This window comes from Sinohyriopsis cumingii, unplaced genomic scaffold, assembly GCF_028554795.1.
Source record: "Sinohyriopsis cumingii isolate HCF-2022 unplaced genomic scaffold, ASM2855479v2 utg000198l, whole genome shotgun sequence".
Classification (NCBI taxonomy): Eukaryota; Metazoa; Mollusca; class Bivalvia; order Unionida; family Unionidae; genus Sinohyriopsis; species Sinohyriopsis cumingii.
In genome coordinates this window covers 1,909,988-1,933,712 of record NW_028315875.1, presented here as the reverse complement: position 1 = coordinate 1,933,712, position 23,725 = coordinate 1,909,988, and the positions used below count along the sequence as shown (strand labels likewise).

The window sequence follows — 23,725 nt, the reverse complement described above, 5'->3', positions numbered from 1 at the left end:
AATAATTCCACGCTGACCCACATTCCTGTAACGACGAGTTCTTCCTGGGTGTGCTGACAAGGTTGGTCTTGGTTACACATTTAGGCACAAGTAGGGCACGATGGAAACATCAATGGTGAAGTACAACATGATAGTACGAGTCCGTGTGAGGCAAGACTTTACATTTAATCAATCCTTTGTGTTGTCGAATGTTGTTCTCCACGATATGTTCCGTGAGCAATCGTGGGTGCCCTGCGAGAAAGTGACGCTATCTGAACACGTAAGGATACAGTGAACACACGTCCAGTTATTTGATTTCATCTTCTTTGTCTTCGTCGGCGTAATACAGCAAACAGATGACATTCGTTCGTCCTCCATACAAACTGCCAGAGGGTCCATAAACTAGTAACTTTCCACGATGTGTTTAAACTCAGGATCGGTTTTCAAACGTTGATCGTACTCGTGTTCCCACATTTTTACCACTTGGTATCCTTGCTGTTCTAACTTTGAGCGTCGCTGACAAGTAGCCTCGTACAAGTCATCCATGGTAGGTCGTAAAAACCAATGTTTAGTGTACCGTTGAGGGTACCAGGTCGGACATCCGTGAAATAAGCAACCCTTAAACTCGTTTACGATATGAGGGTTTTCTAAGTCCTAACCATCCACTGAATACGTTCCAATAGTCTTTTCACCTCCTCCATTTCTAGCATGTTGGATCCATTTGTCTTCTTTTTCGCACAAGTAATGTAACCAGTGAAGAATGAGATCGAATGTTGACGTTTGACAAAATTGGTCTTTTGAGGGAATATGTCAGCCAGGATCTTCTCAGGCATTGATCGCTTGAGGTACACTAAGGAACGCGCTTTTGCAATGATGCAGTCTTTCTTCAAGGGATCGATCTCTCCGTGCTCTATGAAGAATTCTCGAAATTGTCCATAACAACATCGTAAAATGTTCACGTGCCATCGACAATACTTTAACATTTCTTCCTGAAAGTCGCAGGGGTCCAAAGTGTGAGTGTGGTACCAAGCGTAGAAAGCTTCTCGTTGTTCGGTGCACATGTTGGCGTGGTCGTATTAGTGAGCATCAGGCAAATGGGGTAAATCGGCGTGTTGATTGGCTTCGGTATTGAAAACGTGCGAGTAAAAGACCTTTAGCCATTTCTGTTATTACAAATGTTTTATGCATTCGGCTCAATGGCATGGCCAAGTAACTCATCGAATCCTTAAACTGCACTTGCCTCTATCGCATGGAAATGAGCTTGGCTCCGTTCAACATGACTTTAGGACTTCGGTACTTTGTTCCGTATAGTATTGTAGAAGAAATTGTCCATCGTATCCCCATATATTTTGAACCATTACCGTGTCCTAGCGATGACAATCTCCGTAACGTTCGATGTCCTATTCGCTCAACGTCTCGTCGATAGGGTCTAAGATCCATTGGGCAAAATAGACTAGCGTGTTAGGTTCTCGAAATATTTTTTCATGCCCTCCAGGAATCTTGCTGCAGTGAGGACAGCGACTAAAGATCGGTTCTTGGATGCATTTCTTGCACGCTCGATCAGCCACGCAGAAATTAGGAATATGAATACCGGTGTCTTGCATGCAATTGAAATCGTTAAAGATGAAATTGCCTTTATTCTGGTCATCTTCCTCCTCCTCCTTTCGGGGTTGGTATTTTTTAATGTAGCATTCGTGCTCCAAGTCCACGATTTTGTGACAAATGTGGCATCGTCTCTTTCCTGAACATACATGAGCCTTGGTACTTATGGTATGCATGCCTTGTCCACAAGTAGGGCACAGTCTTAGGAGATGACAAGCACTTTTTTCGCTATGAACTTTTTAAAGTGACGTTTTGTGAACATGGATTGTAAATTTTTACTGACAATATACCATAAAGTTAAACCTAAGTTTCTTTTGGTCTTGATTTTTATAATCATAATATGGACCGACACTTACGCACACACACAAGTTCATCATGGGAAAAAAGGGATTTGAGTTTTACTTGATTTTGGCAACTATTAAGTAGTCTCTTTACGAGAGAGGTAGGTGGCCCCTGTTAATGAATTGTATAAATACCTTTATTTATTAAATACGTGTACTCGGGTTTAGTTTTTTTATTGTACAACAATACCCGAGGGTGATTTATGTATATTGTACAATATTTCGAAACAGTGAGTTCGGTTCATCCTATACCGCACGTGCGAAATGCTTTCGATGGGAAAAACCGTAGGACGAAATCTTTACATTAGGGAACGTCTTGTCATTGAGCAGTCTACTTAAGGACTTGCAAATCTTCAGCTGTAGAGGTTTCTGGATTATTTATTAATTTCTTCTGTATATTATATTGTATACCTGTTTACTACCATGTTTTGTTTGTATCTTTTCTATGTTGCTTTGGCTTGCGTAGTATAATGCAAATATGTTTTATTCTTGTATGTGACTTAACAGGAGATTTATATTAGCAATAAAATAAAGTTGCATTTTATTAAGAAACGTTTAGTACTATAGGATTCTTATCGGACACGTGCATATTCATGACTGAACCTGTTTATTGCTATATATGTTGTGCCGATAATGTAATTTGTATAGCTTACCGTATATAACGTCATTACGTGTTATCGTATACGTCAGTGTCATTCTTAGTCTACGGTGTTAAATTTATATTCAGCTGATTAGAGCTGACCATGATGATAAGAGCTGACCGTGGCAGGTTGACGGGGTACCAGCTGTAGTGCTGACCATAGAAGTTGACCATGACGGCTGAGGTGCTGGCCATAGCGGCTGTGGAGCTGACAGTGGAGCTAGCGACGGAGTTGGTTGGACGGAGGCCGTGCAGCTGTATGAACAGTGTGTTGCTGTTTGAGTAGCAGGTGTTCGGGCTTTGCTGACCGATTGTTGCGCTGATTGCTTATTTGACCAAGGAATTGAATGGTGGTCGTTGACTAACTGTAATGCTAACTGCTAGATTGACCAGTGTGACTGGTAGCCAAGTATGCTAATGACGGAGTGTTTTGTGTAACTTCATAGATGCAATCTTTTAACAGTGGGACAATTTTGGGTTTTGTTATACCAAAAGTTTTGGGACTGTAAGGATATTTTGTATGATAGCTGTCCCATCGTTTCATCATTTTTCTATTTGAGTAATGTACCTCATTTTCACTATTTGAGTGAATACATCATTTTACTATAAGAGTAAAACACATCATTTTTACTATTTGAGTAAAACGCATCATTCTTTTTGTCGTGTTAAATTATTGAGAATCCTTTGTCATTGTGTTGTGAAAGGTCATTTACTTGTATTTATGTTACATTATTAGATTCGTGCGGATGGTGTTTTTTGTCTAATATTTGGATCTTATACACAAACGTATTAATTATAATTATTATACACACACGTTTTAAGTATATTTCTTTTTTTAATCTGAGTCATTCATCAATAAATATTGTATTTGTATCACCATCAAAAGTGTTCTGTTATAAATCCGAAATCAAACCCTATTATCTTGTTACAGACCTGAAAAGGACAGCTGGGTGTTTGTTTAAAACAAAAAAAACCTCAGGAACGGGAAATAATGAGCTTTAACTGCCTTATCCCATTGCCCCTGCCAACGCCTACTTCTGGACCTGCTGCTGTCGATGATTTGGTAGAAATCACTGTCTTTGGTATCCCAGGCGTAGTGGAACTGTGAACAGGCTTGGAATATTTGGCCTAGGAAAGTCTTTTTCTCTTGGTTTGTATTAAAGAAGGCTGATATACTTGTTTTAGACTCTTAATTCTGCCAAAATGTCCAAGAGTACAGTCACCGTTTGACTTTCACAGTCCTCCTGCTCTCCTAGATCTTGTTTCTTCTCTGTTGCTTCATCTTCCTGTCGTTTTCTTCTTCTTACGTCTCCTTCTTCTCGCTGTTGCTGTTGAATGAAAAAGTCTTTGATTAAAATTCTCTACGTACGGTAAGGAAAGATAAAGCGGAGAAGGTAATGCTACCGGAACAAATTCGTGTGAAGAGTGAAAATCCGCTAAATTCCAATTAAAATCGTTCTCTTCTCGAAGTAGGATTGTGGTTGTTTTAGTAGCCACTGCCATTCTGGTCTCCAGAGCCTGTGCACCCCAATTCATTGTCGTTTTAGTTTCCGTCATGTTCTAACTATGTCGCATTGATTCACTACGAACAGACCTAGCGCACCTTTATAGGGAATGTGATGTCACATGCAGCTCTCTTTTGACTGATATACAGACTCCGCACTGTGACTAAATCTTGTAACGCGCGTTAGGATTGGTGAAAAAACTCAATCCGTTTGGATCCGCTCTTCCACTACGAATTACCGCGGTTCACGTCATTCCATTCACCTGTTCTCGTCACAAGGTGTGGACAAACGTAGAATCGTCTACCGTACTAGTCGATGCTGTTCAATCTGGACTAACCCATGTATGTCAGATCATCATGGGCGATTTACCAGATCACAGAGACAGCCCTTTGGAAACGAAGGATCATTGTGGAGAGACAAGGTAGTCTGAAGAGAGTTGTAATATACGGTCCAGAGGTCAGACGAAGGTTAAGGAAGAGACGAAGATCCGTGCGATGCCTTCTGTGTTAACTGAATGGTGTTAACACAAAAAAAAAACTTTTCAGGGCCACTCCGTAGCCTTGAAAAGATATTTATTCTCTCTTGCCTAACATAGTTTAGTCAGTTGTATAGCTGTTCGTGCAACTGTAATAAATTTATGTCCTTAAATCTATGTTTGTGTGATATGTCTATGTCTGCCTTTGTCTCAAACCCTGTATCTAACCATTTCTCTATGTCTTTGCCTCTATTTGTCTCTAGAGTAATGCGTATTCTGGTCAACCTCTTGACACACTGTTCCGACCGTTTGAGGTCAGCCACTTGCAAAATTGTTGCCAGTGTCCAGTACCATGACGTCACTCCAGTTCAATTCATATTGTCCCTATACAGTCCCAATCCATTGTCGCGATAAATCCCTATTTTCAATTCCCTTGTCCCTTTACAGTCCCAACCTATGTTAAACTTTCCCTTGTCCGGCTACAGTCCCACCCATGTTAAATTTCCCCATGTTAAATTCCCATTGTCCCTATAGCATAAATTCACTATTTAAACATTAAGGTCCCATTGTCCCTAGGGTATCCCCATTCACTACTGGTGTTTTACAATGCAGATAATTATATTGTAGTGATGAAAATGATACAGATTTGAGTTGTTTGCTATACGCGTGACGACTTAATAATTAGAGTAGCGATTGGAGAGTAAGACCGTTCGCCAGAATTATCAAGTTGCACGTGTAGTTGGATGGTGAAACGTAGTGATCTTGCCTAATCTAACAGTATCACACGTGCATTTAACAACATTATACTAAAAATATGTTTTCTTCTATTGAACTGATTTTAAAATTAGGGTAGGGAGGTAGTTATATATATATGATTAGTATATTTAATGTACTAAGGTTTTCAAGAAATGTGAACAACTGGTTCAGTTAGATGCACAAATAAATTGCGGATTTTTTTAAAATTTAATTATTTTATATTTTTTATTTTTTACCCTGGGGGGAAAAGTGTTAGAGTCGACACTGAAAAACAGGGACGATCGGCTGACCGAAAACATATTTTGGTTGCCTTAAGGAATGCTTTGCCAGAATTGTACACATATAATAACAGTGTTAAATGTTGATTCATTTTCATGACAAAAGAGAAATGGAAACAGAGAGATGTCTTTAAAATATAGTAATGATAAAGAGAAAGATAGAAGCTTTGTTTTTATTTAAAGTGACAAATTAGCCTTTTATAAATGTTTATACATTTTTGTCTGTTGACTTACAAACAGTAATGTCAGCAAACTGCGGCTTACCTGTGTGAGTCCGTGATTTATTGCGAAGGGTGATCGCATTTAAGTACAACAACGCAATGCAAAAAATGAAATGAACAAAAATTTACTTTTTACGACTTTACGTCGTATGACAATGTTGACGAGAACACGAAAATATAAATGTTATTTTGTTTTTCATTTGAATTCATCGTTTATCATATTAACTGTTTGGTAACATTATTTTAGTGGCGCATAAGCATTTATAAAAATTACGATAATAAAAATATAAATGTATGTTATATAGATTATGCGTGCGTAAATACGTGTGGGGTAGTGCAAACAAGGACAGATTTCTGGTAAAACTAAAGAACTGCACTTATTCCATTTAAAACATTTATTTTCCTTCAGTATAACCCATGAACATCCTCTTAAATGTGAAAACCCAAATATAGGATTAATACGTCCTTATGTCGAGCGACTTATGGAATTTTGTTTCCTCTTCTATTATTTCAAAAAAAAATATTTATTTATTTGTTTATTTATTTATTTTTACCGGCTCAGATTTGTCTCTGATTTGTCTCTCAGTTCTGCGTGTATGTGTGTGTGTGTGTGTGTGTGTGAGAGAGAGATTTGGTTTTTTAACGTAGCTTTAACAATTTTTCAGTCATATCGCTACGATGTCTGCCGTGGGGCAGTTTATAGTGATGTCTAGCACTGGGGCATCATGCCGCAGACATCTAGCATAATGTCTTACCCAGCAACTTTATCCTGACACCAAGCCGACCAGTCCTTATACAAACCTCTTAATGCTGAGTGCCAAGCGAGACAGCTGTTAGTGCCATTTTTGTAAGTCTTTGGTATGACTCCGCCAGGGATCGAACCAACGACCTCCCGCATCCGAGACAGACGCTCTAACCACTAGGCCACCGGAGCGGTTGAGGTGGGCTCTTATGACTAAAACCGAAATATAGGATACAATAACAAAGCATGAAATATTGATTAATCAATTAAAGTAAATCAGTTATGCAGATCGAACATTAGTCACATAGATGTGGATCATGTCGATTTGCCACTGCGCTATTAAGACGTCACTTCTTTTATATTTTGTTTTCTGCCAGCCTGGAATACAGACTATGGTCATCGTATAGGTTCCATCAAAATTAGCACACTAATATCAAGACACAGATAAAGTTGTCCTGAATTTACTTCATGTTGCTTACAGACATTCATTTACTTACAATGGTTATAAATATATATATATATATATATATATATATATATATATATATATATATATATATATATATATATATATATATATATATATATATATATATAGTGCAAAGCGTTGATTTGGAGGTTTAAGTTATGCAGCGTGCTATTTAGAATTATTGTATTGTTGCGAGTGGCGAAGCAACAACAATACTATACGTTTCCATTTTATGAATGAAATATTTGCTTATGTCTGCTCAGTAGATATTTGTATTAAATATTTTAAGGCAAAATCCGTCGATTTGTATCGATCTTTTTCTCCATTCTATGCTAGTGAAGATGGCTGCTAGATGGATCACAAGAAGTTCTGGAATTTCAAATTGTATTAAGACAGAGACGTTTTGCAAATTTAGCTTATACAAATAATGAGATATTTTTTCTCGCTATTACGTCTTGTGCTGATTGATATAGTAAGTATTATTCGGATGAGAGCACTTTAGAAACATTACAAATCTGTCACAACCAGCAGTTTTCAGAGTGTAACATCTTTATACAAGTTATTATAATGATTGTGAATCTACTTGCATATAATTGGATATTTTACTTTATTCATTTTCTGCATCCAGTCATGAATTCTTGCTTTGGCAAGCTTGTAGCTTCAATTGGTAACATTTCGATTATAGCATAATTTCTATTTGCAATCAACACTTGTCAATGCCCGATTTATCTATTAGAATGTTCCGAACTACTAGAGAGTTATGGCCCTTCTCAAAGTAATTTACGATAGATGTTATTGTCAAAGTCTTGAGGTACGTTACCATTGCCATCCCTTTAATGTCTTGAATGCCGAACTAATTAATACAGGCAAAACGGATTTTGTCAATTTGTTCGATCCCCCTCCATAAAGTGGATCGTGTGGCGATACAATGATTGGTAAAATCAGCTTATGTTTTACCTCAGCTTGTTTGTCGAAGGAATTCCTCGCTTAGACGATGGGATCGTGTGTGGCTCTATGTAAACACATCTAGTCATCTTTGGTGACATGTTAGAGGAAGACTGAGAAGAGATTAAACTTTGATCTACACGTCAATATATCATCTCATTGCCGTTTTATTTGCATTACTCAAAATTATTTAAAAAATGTAAACCTCATTGCACGATCACTCTTGATGACCATTATGTGGTTTTACTTTTAAAAAATCTGGATTTCAAGTCTTATATAAACTGATAGGAACATCTTGGCTGATGAAGATGCCACTTAATTGCCCAAAGCATATCTACTGATCGATTTAAAATTTACCACTCCCGATTATTGAGACTTCGTATGGATTTATTTCCTGACTGGTGTAAAGAGGAAAGTTTACTGATCTACAGGTTGCCATATTCCTTTTCGCCCTTATAAAAAGAAACAAACAACATACATTATGTCAAACATCATTCACTTCTTTCCTTCAGACATTATTCAACGTAACATATTTTTCATTTAATTTTGCCATAGTGGTTCGTGTACGGTATGCCATCAGTGGTGTAACAAATGTACAAGTGCGTTCACATATGTAAGACGCCAATATTAAAGAAGTGCTACAATAGTTTACATTTACAACACGTCAGTTATTACAAGGAACAATTCTCAATCCTCATCAAACGCGTAAAATATACGAAAAACAAAGTTGCTTTGACACATCTGTCTGATCAAGGAATCGATACACAAGCTAAGAAGCAAATCATCTTGAAACAAGGTTGAAGCTGATCTAAAGCTGGGGTAGTTATTAGCTTACTTTTACGATTTGATTCACAAAAACATATCTAAAACAAGCAATACCTACCACAAAATCCAAAAGACAAATGCAAATGACGTTATGTGCACGTGTAAGAAGAGCACACACTAATGCAGCTTCTCCTAAGAAGAGAACCTACATGAAAACGACGCCCTCAAGAAAGAAAGGTACTAAAGCTATAACGCGCAGTTACTGAAAAGAACCATCTTCCGTTCCTCTTCTCCAGCTCCTGCTCCTTTGTTGATAATACCATCCAAAACATATTTAAGACAAGTCTTTCTCCATATGATCAAAATGAAAATCCATCTCAAAAGTGACTTCGACTTCTCCATTGATGTCTTCTTCTACTACTGCTCTAGGTACTATAGCAGTAACTAAAAAGGTGGAATCCTAAAAAAGGAATACAAAAAATAGCAGGTATAATAAACGTAAACTGGATTTGTGCAGACAAGAACTGGTGTTATTTAGTCCCCTTAGAACACCTCGTGGTCCAGTAGTGCCTCAAGTCATATTGGTACTACTTCCCAACAATCCGCGGAGACGAAATCCGATATTAAGATCAAATTGTTAGACAAGATTCAATTCAGGTCCCATGAATAAAGATGCCTTCTTCACAAAGATCACACCATTGTTGACATCCGACGATGTCTTCTAAGTAAGGAAAACATGCCATCCCTTCTCGTTTAGTATAAAAACGGTATGTTTTGTCAGTACTTACCAAAGACAATGTTCAGATGAGAAAACAAATCATTCAGAAAGACCTGAAATGATTATCGATACGGTCTTTATATGTTGATGAATATTTTGAAATGAACGGTTCCTGTGACCAATATATCGAAGCAGCGATTAGGAACACATCATCATGTTCTTGCCAAATGATAAAGAAGACAATTCCAGTCAGTCAAAAGAAAAATATGCTCTTTCTACGAGGAGTAGTTATTCCCATGTTAATATCTGCGTTGTTAAAAGTCGCTGCTCGTATGTTAGGACTCGATTGCTGGTAAGTCTGTTGGAGACATTTTGATGTCAATATTAAAAGGAGAGAACCCTCAGGAAGGACATCACACCTGTACCAAAGGATCTTATGGAAGGACAAAATTAACTTGGTCGAGTTTCAAATTCAAACGGTGTATGGAATTTCACCTTTGGAAAGAACAAAGCTAAGGCTATCGCACTGACCTTCAAAATCAAATCTCACAAAGACGTCACACTTGCAACAAGAGTTATAATCGATAATGGATCTAACTGATTGGTCTCACTGGAAAAATCGCAATGGTGCGGTCAATAATTGCAGAGTCTTATATTTTGTTTCACCAGAAAGGTTAAAACAAAATGGCAAAACATTCTTTGAGAGATTTCAAGAATATCATGAAACAGAAGAAAACAGACTGTACCAACAGCTCCAGAGAGAAAGAGAGAGATAGAGAGAAAGAGAACACCCAGTTTGTCAGCTGCATGAACAACTGTTTGGAAAAACAACGTTAATGCTGACACCATCACAAGAAGAAGACAAAAAGCTGTTAAGATTCAATGGGCTTAAACTAAGTAACAGAAATGAGCAAAAAACCAAAACGTTTTGTAAAATTCAACAAATAATTTATTTCCCTAGAATACAAAGTGAAAATATGAAAAGAAATTACAGTAGTGTTAATTAAATCCCAAATGGTCCTAAAAGTTCTATCACAAGTCCAAATTTATAGACTTACAAATGAATTCCATTTGTGTTCCAGGACATTTCTAATATCGAATGTGTTGATGTGCTTGTAATCACCAATGTGCTAATATGAAAAGAGCCTGGGATGTGGTGATGTATTAGCAATCTTGATTGCTTGATTTTACAATGCTATAATCCTAAAGGTCCATGATCGAGTTCACAATAATTCCAAAGCAATGATTTGGTACATTATGTATTAAAGAGCACGTAGTAATTCCAGTGAATAATTTAAATTAATAAATCAAAATTAAAAACTGAAGATAAGAAAAAGACTGATTTGGCTTCGTATATTAACATGGGGAATAGTAAGTTTTCAAGTAAACAACATGTTATAAAAAAATCTAGGACACTATAATACAGCCAAGATATATATCAGTCCCGTCACTAAAACATTCAAAGTCTCCAACAAGTTTAGGAACTTCCAAGTGAAAAAACTAAAGTCTTATACTCAGATTCAAATAAATATGTTTACTTCCAATAATAATGATCTGAATCTTTAATATACAATCATTTGGAAATATCAGCTGCGTAGTATGTTGTTTACAAAATAAATGTCACTTGTCTGGTAAACCATTCACTTGATAATGGGCAAAGGTAAATTATAAAATACAGATATGCATAACATATAACCATGGACAAAAGTAAACAAACAATACAAATTAAATAGACATAACAAGTGAAGAAAAAATTCATCCTGTACACATACTGCCCGTAAGACGCATACAGCATTGCGATCTAAAATAAATACCAAACGAAGAGGTATAACGTTTTGAACGTCATGGATAAGCCTTTGGTCATCACGTACTATAACCCTGCCCTGCAGCTGGCTATGGAAAAATTCAAAAATTGTATCGAGCAGCCAAAACCAAACAAAAGTCTACGTCTACAGGATGTACGATGACTACAATACCTACTGACGGACACGCTAAATTAACACACTGGACGAAAAATTTCTATATGTCAAAACAAAGTAAAAGAAATATGTTAAGCTGATTTAGCAGGTGTTTGTTTTTAGCTTCATACAATCGAATTTACAAATATATGTATTGTGTCATTTTTGTGTTTTCAAAATCGGCGTGGGTGTTTCAATAACCACATAAACAAGTTTCAAATTTGTGTGTACTTAAAACAATGTGATCGATACCATGTGCATTGGTAAACAGACAAAGTAACCAAATCACATAACTAACATATATGTAAACACTTTATACATCAAAGTACTCTTAAGTTTTCGTCGTATTACCTCATCAAGTGAAACCTTTCAATCAATCGTACCATCTTAGCATTGTATGTACTTTAGAAGATGAACACCTCGAAGCCAAGATACTGTGTTTGAAGGATCCCTTTCAATGTGTTAAACACCGAAGATTTGGTTCGCACTAGAAAAAACAAAACGGACTTTTGACAGAGGCTATTTACCAAACTGGACGACAAAATAATTTCGCGTCACAGGACAAGTGAGTGGGCATTATCCCCTTGTCTATGCACTGTAAGATATGTATCGAGACCTGTTTAAAGTAACCTTTGACTTATCTGAATTGCTACGAGTAGACAGGAATGTGAACGACACAAAAGTCATAATGATCGATAAACATGTAAAGTGGGAAAACATTGTAACCAAGAAGTGAAAGTGCGTTGGAAAGTATATCCACAAGTTTCGATTCTTGAATCGCAGTTTCACAAGTCATTAACCAGAAGAAGTCACACACATGCCGATAAACATTGCACTTCCATTTATGAACATTGAATGTAATATCCAGTGTGAAGAACCAAAAATTTAAATCGTCTTATCTGCTACATCTTTTTAATGCATTGTGTTGTTGGAGCAGCAAATTGGAAATCTGATCTTTTAGCAGCAAAATAAATTACTGTGTAAATAATGTGTATAACTATTCTTAAACTTGTGTGTGAAAGTATATAACTATGTTTTGTATGTAGAGTGGATGTATATTCCTACCCATTTATCTCATTTAACTTAACTGATAGGGTAATAAGTGTGGTAGGGGGTTAGCTTTGTTTATAAAGAGCTCCAATTATATGTAACTCCCCTTATTTTAAACCAAGCCTGTGCTAGCACGTATATGATTAAGTTAGTATTGGTTACACAAACGGTGTGTTGGTTAGCAAATATGGGTGTTGGTTTGTTGATGAGTGGGCGTTGGTCAGTCATACAGTGTGTCATTAAGACTTTTGATATTCTTGATGCAAAGGGCGATTGAAAGAAAAAACAGCTCAGCAAACTATTTGCGTTTCTTTTCTTTCTTAATTTATTAACACATTAACCCCTAGCGACGACTTAACGGAACAGGAGGTAGTAGCCTACTGCCGAGCTCTGTAGCGTCATGGTCATGCATGATGCACTAAAGTGGGTGGTATTATAGAAAGGTTGATAGATGTAGTTCTACAGTGATACCAAATAATCTGGAATACCTAGTTGCACTACAAAATACAGATAAAAAAAGTCCTCACTTTTGGAGCCGACTTTTTTTAACCCAAAATTCACCCGTGGTCGGAATCCGATTTTGCGTCCGGATTTTAGCCTTTTTGGTCTCCGATCTAAGGCAAACCGGTATGAAATGCAAACAGACAGATGAGCCTTGGAAAAAGTTGGATAAGATGGGCATTTGGAATAAAGAGTGGTATCCATACAAAAATAATGGCTCGGCTCCGTTTAGCAAAAAAAAGAAAGAAAAAAAACTCCAACTTTTACCCTTCTGCTCATGCGCGAGTCAAATAGCCGATGAAAAACGATGTTTCTAACACAACTAGGCAGTATGTTATTGAAAGATGACCGGGGATTTGGTGTTTTCGAGTCTATTCAGAAATAGCTTTCAAAATGTGTTTCCTACTCGATTTTCAGGCGAAAATGACAAAAAGCTCCAGGGGTTAATGTGTTAATATTTTTTGGTTTTTATTGTTCATATATGTATCTATTTATTATTGTTCGTCTATGTATCTATTTATTCCTTTACGTCAGGATTTGCTCAAAAAGGAATATTTTAAAGTCAATATTGAATAATTTTATTTACCTCCCTCCATATAACGAATATTGACTTTAATAGTTAACTTCGTGTCTTTTGAACAGTGTATGCACTTGACTTTCACTGAAGTTAAAAGAAACAAATAGAAAGAACGAATGAGAAATAATATTTATTGTACAGATTAAAATCGTTTCTCTTACAATTATTTGTAACTTCCAACAGGATAAATTGCAGTCTTGCAGACATGGCCACACCCATTGGAACAGCATAACTGTCCAAAGGGGCAAGGTCTGATAGGTCCACCACCAGAGCACAGCTCAGCGCAAACTCCAAATGTATCTTTAGGTAAGGGCGGGCAGACGCCGTTGTCGACTACACAAACCTGAAATGGACAAACTTCTGGCTTATTTTCTATTATCTACCTGTCCATCCTTTTGTCTGTCCTAATGTATGTATGCACCTAAACATGCCTGTATTGTTCTAGCTATGTCTCTTTGTCCGTCCGTAAGTCTGTTCGTGCGTCTATTCGCCTTTATACATTTCAGGAATCCTTCTGATATTTCTTTCTATATATCCATGCAAGAAGAAGTGGTAAAAAGATCGTTCATCAACTCATAAACTTGTACCTCATTATTCATCCATCAGTAGACGTGTTCTTTCTGTCCATTTTTACGTCTATTCATCTATCAATCTGTCCATTAATCCACGAATTACAATAATGTGCAACATGGTGGTAAACTTTGGTTGCGTTCTGTAAGGGCAGCGCTAGTGCCACAGTTTTAACATATGACTTGCTCGTCAATGGCGCAGGGTGGCAAATCCAACAGTCAAGAAAGCAAGTAGCAACTTGTTTTTGTTTCAAGCATAAAAGAGCTTGCAAACACAATACTGTATGTAAACAAAAGCTTGGAAAACCTTACAATGCGTTCAATTTATGTTGAATGTCGTACCTCTGACGCGTATTGAAACAAATTTACTCAACGATATCGATTCAGTTTCTTTATCTAATCTTTGAACTGCACGGTTTAAAATGGGAAGATTCATTGTGATGCCAACTTGATGTTAGTATTTGTCCACGATGTTGAAACTACCATGGAGAGGACAGGCCGTTAAGATCAACCTTTTCGTCCTCCATGCAGACGGTGCATGACGCCATTCTTACTGAACGCAGCCTTGTTATGTTAACGTACATGCGCAATAACACAAGAAAAAATCATCCTTCTTACCTCAGATGGGCATGGCGCTTTGAAGCACTCAGTTGTTCGACATCGTTGTCCCACTGGACAAAGGTCAATACATACACCGCTGCTGTCACATCTCTGTTATAAATAGATACATAGATGAAAAGGACATAGATAAAGAGAGGGTGTAAATTTTAGGAAAATGTTTTGGAAAAACAGCTCTAGTCTTCAAATCCTTGAAATGACTACAAAAAGATATTTTATTCCTACTAATAGTCCACTGAGCCTATCGAAGTTTAAATTATGTCCATCTCATAGTCTATTTAATCCACCAAAGTGTATGTCCAGCATATCGAAAATACATTCAAGACAATAGAGAAAATCGATAAAGACAAGAAATCGCTTTCAAGGAACGTTTCGAAACGAGCTTCCTATGGTGTGGTATGTAAAAGCGATTAAATGTGTATATTTAAAAACTGATTATATAACGTTTTGATCTTTTAATAATGTAAGTACTAATAGAAACTGATATCAGACTGGTGACAATTCAATATAGTTTGTGTTTGTATCTTTCGAGGTGTCTTTAGTTGCATACTAGCAGTACGCTTCGAAGAAATTCGTCCCTTTTTCCATCTGAAGTCCATTTATTTCATTCTCTTAAACATACTTGTCACAAAGCAGGACAGTAATACACATGATTAAGGTTCTACTTGTATAAACAAGACACTTGTTTTGGGCCAACTGACTCAATTAGGCTGAAATAGTTCAACGCTAATTTGAATCTCTAGAGTGGGGTAACCTTCAGAATGTTCGAAAACAATAATAATGACAAGAATCTAATTCATAATTGACAAAATTTATTCTTCCAATTATTACGCCATTTTAAAAAAAATGCATTGAAAATATCACGCTGACTTATATACTGCATTACTTCACGCTGATTTATATACTGCTTTATTTCGTACTTATTTTAGCATTTTTCTTTGATATATGAATGTCATTTGAACTTGGTGAAGACACGTTTCGTCTTTCAACAATATTTTACATTTCGTAAGTGACAATCCAGATACCATTTATTATTATTATCATTATTTGAACTTTACGACCACATCCTTTTGTATAAAGGAACTTCTTCTACCTACGAAATATTCCTTCTGGCTGGTAAGTGCATTTTTTGTCATTATTGTAAGTATAGTTTTGCTTCGACTATGGCACAATGGAGATGCTTATAAAATTAGAAAAAAGCATGTTTGACAGAACACATTTCTGGATGTTACTACATTTTCCGTAGTTGTTAAGAGAGTTGGGAGGCTACAAAGTGTATAGGTATATAGTCTAACAGTATATAATTTGTTTCACACGAAGTATTTAAGACTAGTTAGGTAGCTTTAGCTACATTTAATGACGCTGACCTGAAAATGTACCGAGCTAGGCCTGCATATAGGATAAAATTGACCATGTTGTGTGGAACGAACGAACATGATACCAAAAAGCTCGACTTCGTGTGCGTCTGCGTCTTTGTCTCTCTCGAAATGTTTTTGTATGGCGTGTTCTCAAAGATGGATTTACCTTAAGTTACTATGTTTTTGTTATATAATTGCTGTTGTTGTTTGATTTTAGAACAACTACGTCAGGCACTGCAGAAGACAAGATGGGTTTCTTTTTTTGAAAGTTGTTCTGAGCGCCTGGACACCTTGACTGAGACGACTGGTCTGAGATGACTAGACTGAGACAGGACAAGTAAGGTTAGCAAAATAACTAGATTTCTCTGTCGCATGGGTGAGAAAACAAAATGTTACATGAACAAACATTGAGTCTTTGAAGAGAACATAGCAGGACAGGCGAGAAGTGAGAAGTTACTGGAATAAGAAAATTCGACATCATTTGGTGAAATATGATTTCAAATGTCACTGCATGGATAAAAATTATTATATACATTTGATCGTATAAATGCGCAATAAATAGTAATGATAGTTGTTTGTTTTGATTATAGCCTTACATAATTAATTATTGATATATCTTGTTTTAGATTTATTTGTGGAGTGCATATACCTTTGTTCCAAGTTAACCAAATTATTTATCTTCTATCCCATAGATTTCAGGGGGTTTTCATAAATAAGTTTTAATTTGAAGAAGGTAACTAAGAAAGAATTAAAAATAATCAAATAACCCTCACATACAACTTTATTGCCATTTTAACTTTATTAAAAAATTGTTTTCTATTGTGCAAATTGTATGAATGTAAAACTTTTATATAAAACTTCTCAGGACCTCTATAAAAGTCTTTGTATTATCCAAAAATCATTACATTCTTTTGAAAAATGTAAAAATAACGATCGATCGGGTAAGCAAACTGACTTAGCACCCACCATAAATGTGATGTATATGTGTTAGTAATAAACGCATTTTATTGTACATATATGTATGCATATAATATTACTTACCCGGCATGTCGACGGCCGGAGTGGAAGGCATACTTGGACCTAGAGAGAAAAATCGAAGAAGACAATAAACGTCCTTAGAAAAAGAAAGTAACTTAATTTTTGACAATCTACGCGTGGGATGGATTGCAATCAAGAGGTAAAAATGCTATTTCATAGAGAGCTTTACATTATATGTATAGGTGAAATCTTCATAAGTGTGAAAAATATGAGAGAGAGAGAGAGAGAGAGATTAAACAAAGCGAGTCCGTTCGTCTTCATACCTACGTTTAATACAGTATCTAAATCTTATCTTTAAGCAAAATAATATATTACTGATAACCCCTTTGAACTGTTGACTAATTAAACTGCGAATTATGTGACAGTGATTACACCATAATTATCACTTATTTATTGTGAAACTTTCATGTTTTCGCTGACTAACTTCTGACACCTGGTCATGAAACCTTCAGGTTTTTGCTGCCTAGCTAATGACATCTGGTCATGGAACTTTCAAGTTTTTGCTGACTAGCCACTGACACCTGGGCTTGAAACTTTCAAGTTTTTATGTCTAGCTACTGACAACTGGTCATGAAGCTTTCAAGTTTTTGCTGATTAACTTCTAACACCTGGGCATTATTTCCCATATAACACGTGCAAATTCATCTCATCATGATATAACTTTTCTATTTCCATTTCCGTCCATATTCAGGGAAATTTTAAGCAGACAATCAGAAATGCGTTAGTTGTCAGTATGTAAATTGTTACAAGCAAACGTTAATTGTACACTTTGATATCCTGATTCGTTGATTCAATCCCATTGTGTATCAGCCGATTTTGTAGTTACTTGGGAGTAAGATAATTGATGTAAAATTACTTTTTGTTAGGTAAGAATTTCCGCGTTATTCCTCGGGGCTTACATACATACATACATACATACATACATACATACATACATACATACATGCATGCATACATACATACATATATTTTTGTCAGTATTTACTTTTTTGAATTAGGTAAACGAAGGACAGTGTGTTCTTATATATATATATATATATATATATATATATATATATATATATATATATATATATATATATATATATACAAAGAACACACTGTCTTTCATTTTCCTAATTAAAAAAATAAAAATTCTTAGTGTTGAATCATAGATACTGACAAAAAGTAGAAGAGTTCAGTGAAAGGAAATCGCAAGAATGTTATATTTACCAGAACAGCACCAAAAATACATGCCCACAAGCTGGAAATATGCTGCATTGCTCGTCTTTGAAATATACACCATTAAAGGACAACGTACAACGTAAGATGTGTTAGTCCTGTAGCTTATATAGCAAGTGTATCCGGGAGAATACAGGAAATGTCAGTTACTGACGAAGTAACATAAAATATAACTTCAGACGAATAATTAATTAATATGTTATCAAAGAAAAATTATGGCGCGGTTATGGGTCACGTGAACGATCCTTCCTTGTAGATTTAGGTGTGCCTGGAGTTTGCTTCGACACGAGTGCAAATACTGTACACTAAATATATTAAGTAATGTAGCTTTCATGCAATATTTCACACCACAGTCGTGTTTCACCTGGACTGTAGAATAGAAATGCGTTTAACTGATATTATATCGAAGTAAATATTAGGATTATTTGTAAGAGTCAGCACTTCTTTTAAAATCGTGTCCAGTATGACAGTAATCAAAGAACTGGACGAGTTACAGCTTTGGACGAGTTATAGCTTTGGACGAGTTATAGCTTAAATTACAAACAGATGAATCACGCACAAATAAATGATGCAATATAACCTTCCTCGCGAAATTTCGTATCGCCATCTTTTTTACCCTAGCTGTAAATGTAATTCTTTTATAATGTAAAGAAATATATTGTAGTGCTGCAAGTGATATAGATTAAGTGTTTCTTCTGCTAAATTACAGGTGTTGACTTAATTATTAGAATTTACGTCATTTGACAAGAAAAGTCCATTCGTTAGTAGCGATTGGAGTGTATGACTGTTACGCCAGATTGATCCACTCGCACGTGGCGTTGGATAGTGAGACAAACCACGCTCAAGCTGTTGATAAACAGTTACAATCATTTTATTTTATGCTAAGCAGTGAATTACTTGATTTTCTAATTAAAATAATATTGATATTTCACTTTAGTGAAAAAATAACAATATTTTTCACTACAGGAGCAACTTTTTGGGGTCAGAACATGCTTACCTCCCTTTGATTTTCTGTCAGTGAACTACTTTTTCCTTATGAACATGTCAGTGTCATTGTTTTCTTATTAATAACCCCTGTCTGTTATCCTTGAAACTTGTAGTTTGTTATTCTGGAAATATCAGTTAATTTTTATCAATCTGATGTGGAACTAATTTTGTGCGCAGGTACACATGGCTCAGCAGAACATGTACGGTAAACAGCTGACATTACCGTAGGAAATCTGCTAATTCACTGTGTCACAAACTTTAGGTAGCCAACGTATGTGAGCATAAAATAAAAAGAATATTTGCTGAAACGAGTGAATAACGGATACATTTCATCTCGTGGGTGAAAAACTCTAGCATTTTCACTCGTGGTGTCGCCACTCGTGAAAATACTGAGTTTTTCATCCACTCGATGAAATATATCCGTTATTCACTCGTTTCAAGCAAATATCCTCTATATTACACATGTATTTAACGATATTAAAGAAATTGTTGCATGAATGTTATACAAACATTATCGGAATTTTAAACGCTGATTCATTTTAATGACAGAGGAGAAATGGAAAACGAAAGATATCTTAAAACATAACAATGATACAGAGGAACACATAAACTATATCATTATTTAAGTACGAAAGTAGCCTTTTATAAATGTTATTAGATTTTTTCTGCTTACTTACAAAGTGTAATGTCAGCAAACTGCGGCTTAGCTAGTGCGACACTGTGATTTATTACGAAGGATGGTGCCGTTTAAGTAGGAGCAATGCTGTTTTAAAAAAAAATTACAAAAAAATAACCTACGTTTGATGGCTTTATGCTGGGCAATATGTTGACAATAACACGAAATGTAAATGTATTATTTTTTTTCATTTGAATTAATCACGAGTGAGGTCATAAACACTGCATTTTCGCGTCTTGCGAAACCGCAAGCCTCGACAATACAAGATATTTCCGCTTTCTGAGTGAAATATTTGCTTATGTCTGCCCAGTAGATTTTTTGTTGCATATTTTTAAGGTAAAATTCGTCGATTTGTATGGATATTCTCCTCCATTCTGAGCCAGTGCAGTTGTTGATGGTAGCATTGCCACATCAATAAAAAGAAGTTCCTAAATTTTCAGATGTGTTCGGAAGGCGACCTTTTACAAATTCGGCTTGTGTATGTAACGAGATTTTTAAATTTTTAACACATTTGTTAAATGATTTATGCTATGATGAGTGTTCTATAGGAAAATTACAGAGCTATCACAACTAACATATTTCTCTGTGTAACATCTTTATGCAAACTATTTTAATGAGTGTGAGTCTACTTGAATAAATTTTGGTTCTTTGCTTTGCATTTTCTGCATTCAACCATGAATATGTGGCATTGACAAGCTTGTAGTCTAGATTGGATACAGATCCTGCACCCAAATATCGCTTGTCACTTAATTTCTGTTTTCAAGCAATACCCATCAATCCCCGATTTTCCCATCGTTCTCAGTCATGATTATGACGGTGGTGAGAGTTAGAATTACTACTTAAACAATGTTATTACTACATTTAACTTAGAGTGTTTCCTAAAAATGTGCCCGTTTATCTTAGGGTGTAAAAGAAATACGATATCGTATGGCATCCGTTTATCTAAGAGTGTAAAAACAATACGATATCGTATGGTGTCCGTTTATCTAAGAGTGTAAAAACAATACGATATCGTATGGTGTCCGTTTATCTAAGAGTGTAAAAACAATACGATATTGTATGGGTAACAGAACATCAAATATCAAGAGTTCTTGTCGCTTTATTCACTAATAATTTTCGAATTAATGTTGCTACTTGAAACTCACTCTTTGTTGTTTGGAGTTTGCTTTTCAGGCATTTACAATGGCGCATCGTTATTGACTAAAGTAATGTATATTAGAGTTTCCACATTCTTGATACATTTTAGGATCTGTTCATTTTCTGTGTGTGCGTGTGTGAGATAGAGAGAGCAGAGAGAGGGAGATAGAGAGAGAGAAAGAAAGAGAGAGAGATAGAGAGAGAAGAAATATAAAACTACAGGTCTGAAATAACAGACATAAAGGCAGATATATTTCCTAAATGGGACAAACAATAGTTTCAAAAGTGGTATTGCCACTCGCCACTCTGGTGATAAAATTGGTATCGCGACTGTGGCGATATGAATTTTATATCAGCTATACATTTCATTAAATCACTATGAAACATACGATAATAGCAATGCATCTCACATGAAAGAATTATTCGTTGGCTCAGCCTCCAACACCATTTACTCTATTAACTTCAACATCTCTACAGGGGCAGTTTGGATCCCCGTCATTGACACCTCCATATTTGTTGGCTACATACCCCATTCTTTCGAGACTAATGGTAATTATCACACGCTGCCGTGGACATTATGTCTCTACCACCTTAAGTCATGCGGCCAGCCGATGGATTTTTAGGAAGGGTTTTACGGTACCACAGAGGATTTGACGGGAGCAGGCACTCCCCAACCAGCTAGGCAATCTACGTCGCTCTTCTCGATGTTTCCACTCCAGGATTTAAATATGACATTTCAGAAGAATTCGTTCCTCCCAAATTGGGTAATGATAAACGAGTATATACTTGCATTGATAATACAGCAAGGACAATGCAGAAAAACTTTTGGTATATTTGCTAAAATTAGATTACATTTTTACCTGTTATATAAATTGACTTAATAATTAGTCAAACTATCATCATTGTTGTAATTGCGTGATTGTAAGCAAATTAAATTAAGAAGGGACGAGAGCAACTGAAATCGATGTCGTTAAATAGAAAGGGGCCCGTACCCTTTGGAATGTGTTCCATAACAGATCCTATGAATATTCAGGTCTTATACTTTCACTTTTATCTGTTTGAAAAACATATTATTAATATGGCATTATATAAAAGATGGATGATGCAGGAAGTACGTTGATGTAAGAATGGATATTTTCTCTCTTGTTTTGTTTCTAAATACTCAGGACGTCATCACGTGACAATAAATCACATGAGTATCTGCGGTTGAATATTCGTAAATGGTTGCTGGAGCATGAAGAAAACGATGAGACAAATTGTATCTCCCGACTACCCTGGGAAAAGTCGTATTAGCACATGCATCTGAAATGTTTGAGAACAACTAACGTCATAAATGTGCAGTCTCTAAATCACCAGGAACAGGCCTGATCCTATGACAAAACGCGAAATCATGTAGTATTCGTTTTATATTCATATTTGACCCCAAAAAAGCAATGAATTTTGAAAGAGATCCGCTTTGGTTTATATATTTTGTTTATCTAGTTAACACATAGTTGGTGTATTTTCTATACAGTGTTTGCGGTTGATTATTTTTTATATTTCGACATATTAATTTATCATTTCCGTGAATCTGATTTGTAAAAACAATATGAAATTTTTGATTGGCTACGACAGTAAAAAATTTCTTCGCTGCACCTATTCGAACTACTATATTGTACAATTATTCAGTATAAAAATTTAGTCGCTTTATATACAGTAGGTACCAGGGTTGACATGGGCAATACAAATTCTATGGTCATAGCAACAGAAGATGGGATGTGGCTTTCTCCTATCATGTAATGTTTAATAGCAACATCAAAGAAGAGATGATTCCAACAAATCTGTTACATAATGGTTCTTATCTGAGGCTGAGTTACGACAGCAGACGCTGATGACAGAAGCGGGTCTTGTTGTCTGCCTTCCACCAAGCAGTCCAACAGGAATACTTTAAGTAAAACCCTTGTGTGATCCAAAGTTGCTAAATGCGTTCTTTTAAAAACATGAGAAACATGATAATAGGGAGATTCCATCAAATTCACCCAATTGAACTACGAAATATCGTGTACAAGTTTGTTCTTGGTCTAAAAATAGCGAAGGGTCAAGGTACAAACTAATCAGGTCTTTTTGTTCAAATTCTGAAAGGCGACTTCCTAAATGCGATTATCCCACTAGATTGCACTCAGGGCTTGAATTTGTTAAATTGCAAAAGTAAACAAATGCGTCTAAAACGTGAAGGAAAGGAGAATTCGCCTAGAAAAGCGGAGCCAATTTCTGAAAAAGAAATTGAAACTTTATGGAAATCTGGTTTACCTGGAGATGTAACTTATTAACACACTTTGTTTGTTTTTGTTTTTTTCTTCTTCAGATATAACAATTATTTGGTCACACCCTTAAGTAACAGAAAAGAAGCAAAACTAAGAAGTTTTATAAAACTTAACGAACAATTTAGTTATCAGAGTTATAAATGAAAAATGTGAGAAGAACATACATTATTAAGAAGTGAATCCAAACTAGTCCTTATAACAGTCTATGAATGTCATAAATGAAAGAAAAATTCCTTATAAATTCAATACAGAAAATGTACTGGTCCTCTAAGAACTGTGACGCAGTCAAGATAACG

General features: G+C 35.8%; 1 protein-coding gene across 1 annotated transcript; it reads right to left on the bottom strand.

The window, feature by feature from the left end:
- Nucleotides 1–13,637: 13,637 nt before the first annotated feature.
- On the bottom strand, nt 13,638–18,473 carry LOC149774571 (uncharacterized). Its single transcript, XM_089945045.1, has 4 exons — nt 18,318–18,473; nt 17,109–17,147; nt 14,710–14,802; nt 13,638–13,865 (listed from the first exon to the last, which is right to left on the bottom strand). Exons 1-4 carry the CDS (start codon nt 18,363–18,365, stop codon nt 13,686–13,688), a joined length of 360 nt encoding a protein of 119 aa, XP_089801171.1. The 5' UTR covers nt 18,366–18,473; the 3' UTR covers nt 13,638–13,685.
- Nucleotides 18,474–23,725: the final 5,252 nt, after the last annotated feature.

Bases quoted from the DNA above. Each gene is read 5' to 3' on its own strand.
- LOC149774571 (XM_089945045.1), bottom strand. From the start codon at position 18,365: ATGCAGCATATTTCCAGCTTGTGGGCATGTATTTTTGGTGCTGTTCTG. The intron at 17,148-18,317 runs GTAAATATAACA...TTTTCTCTCTAG, and splicing joins GTATTTTTGGTGCTGTTCTG to GTCCAAGTATGCCTTCCACT. The intron at 14,803-17,108 runs GTAAGTAATATT...TATTTATAACAG, and splicing joins TCCGGCCGTCGACATGCCGG to AGATGTGACAGCAGCGGTGT.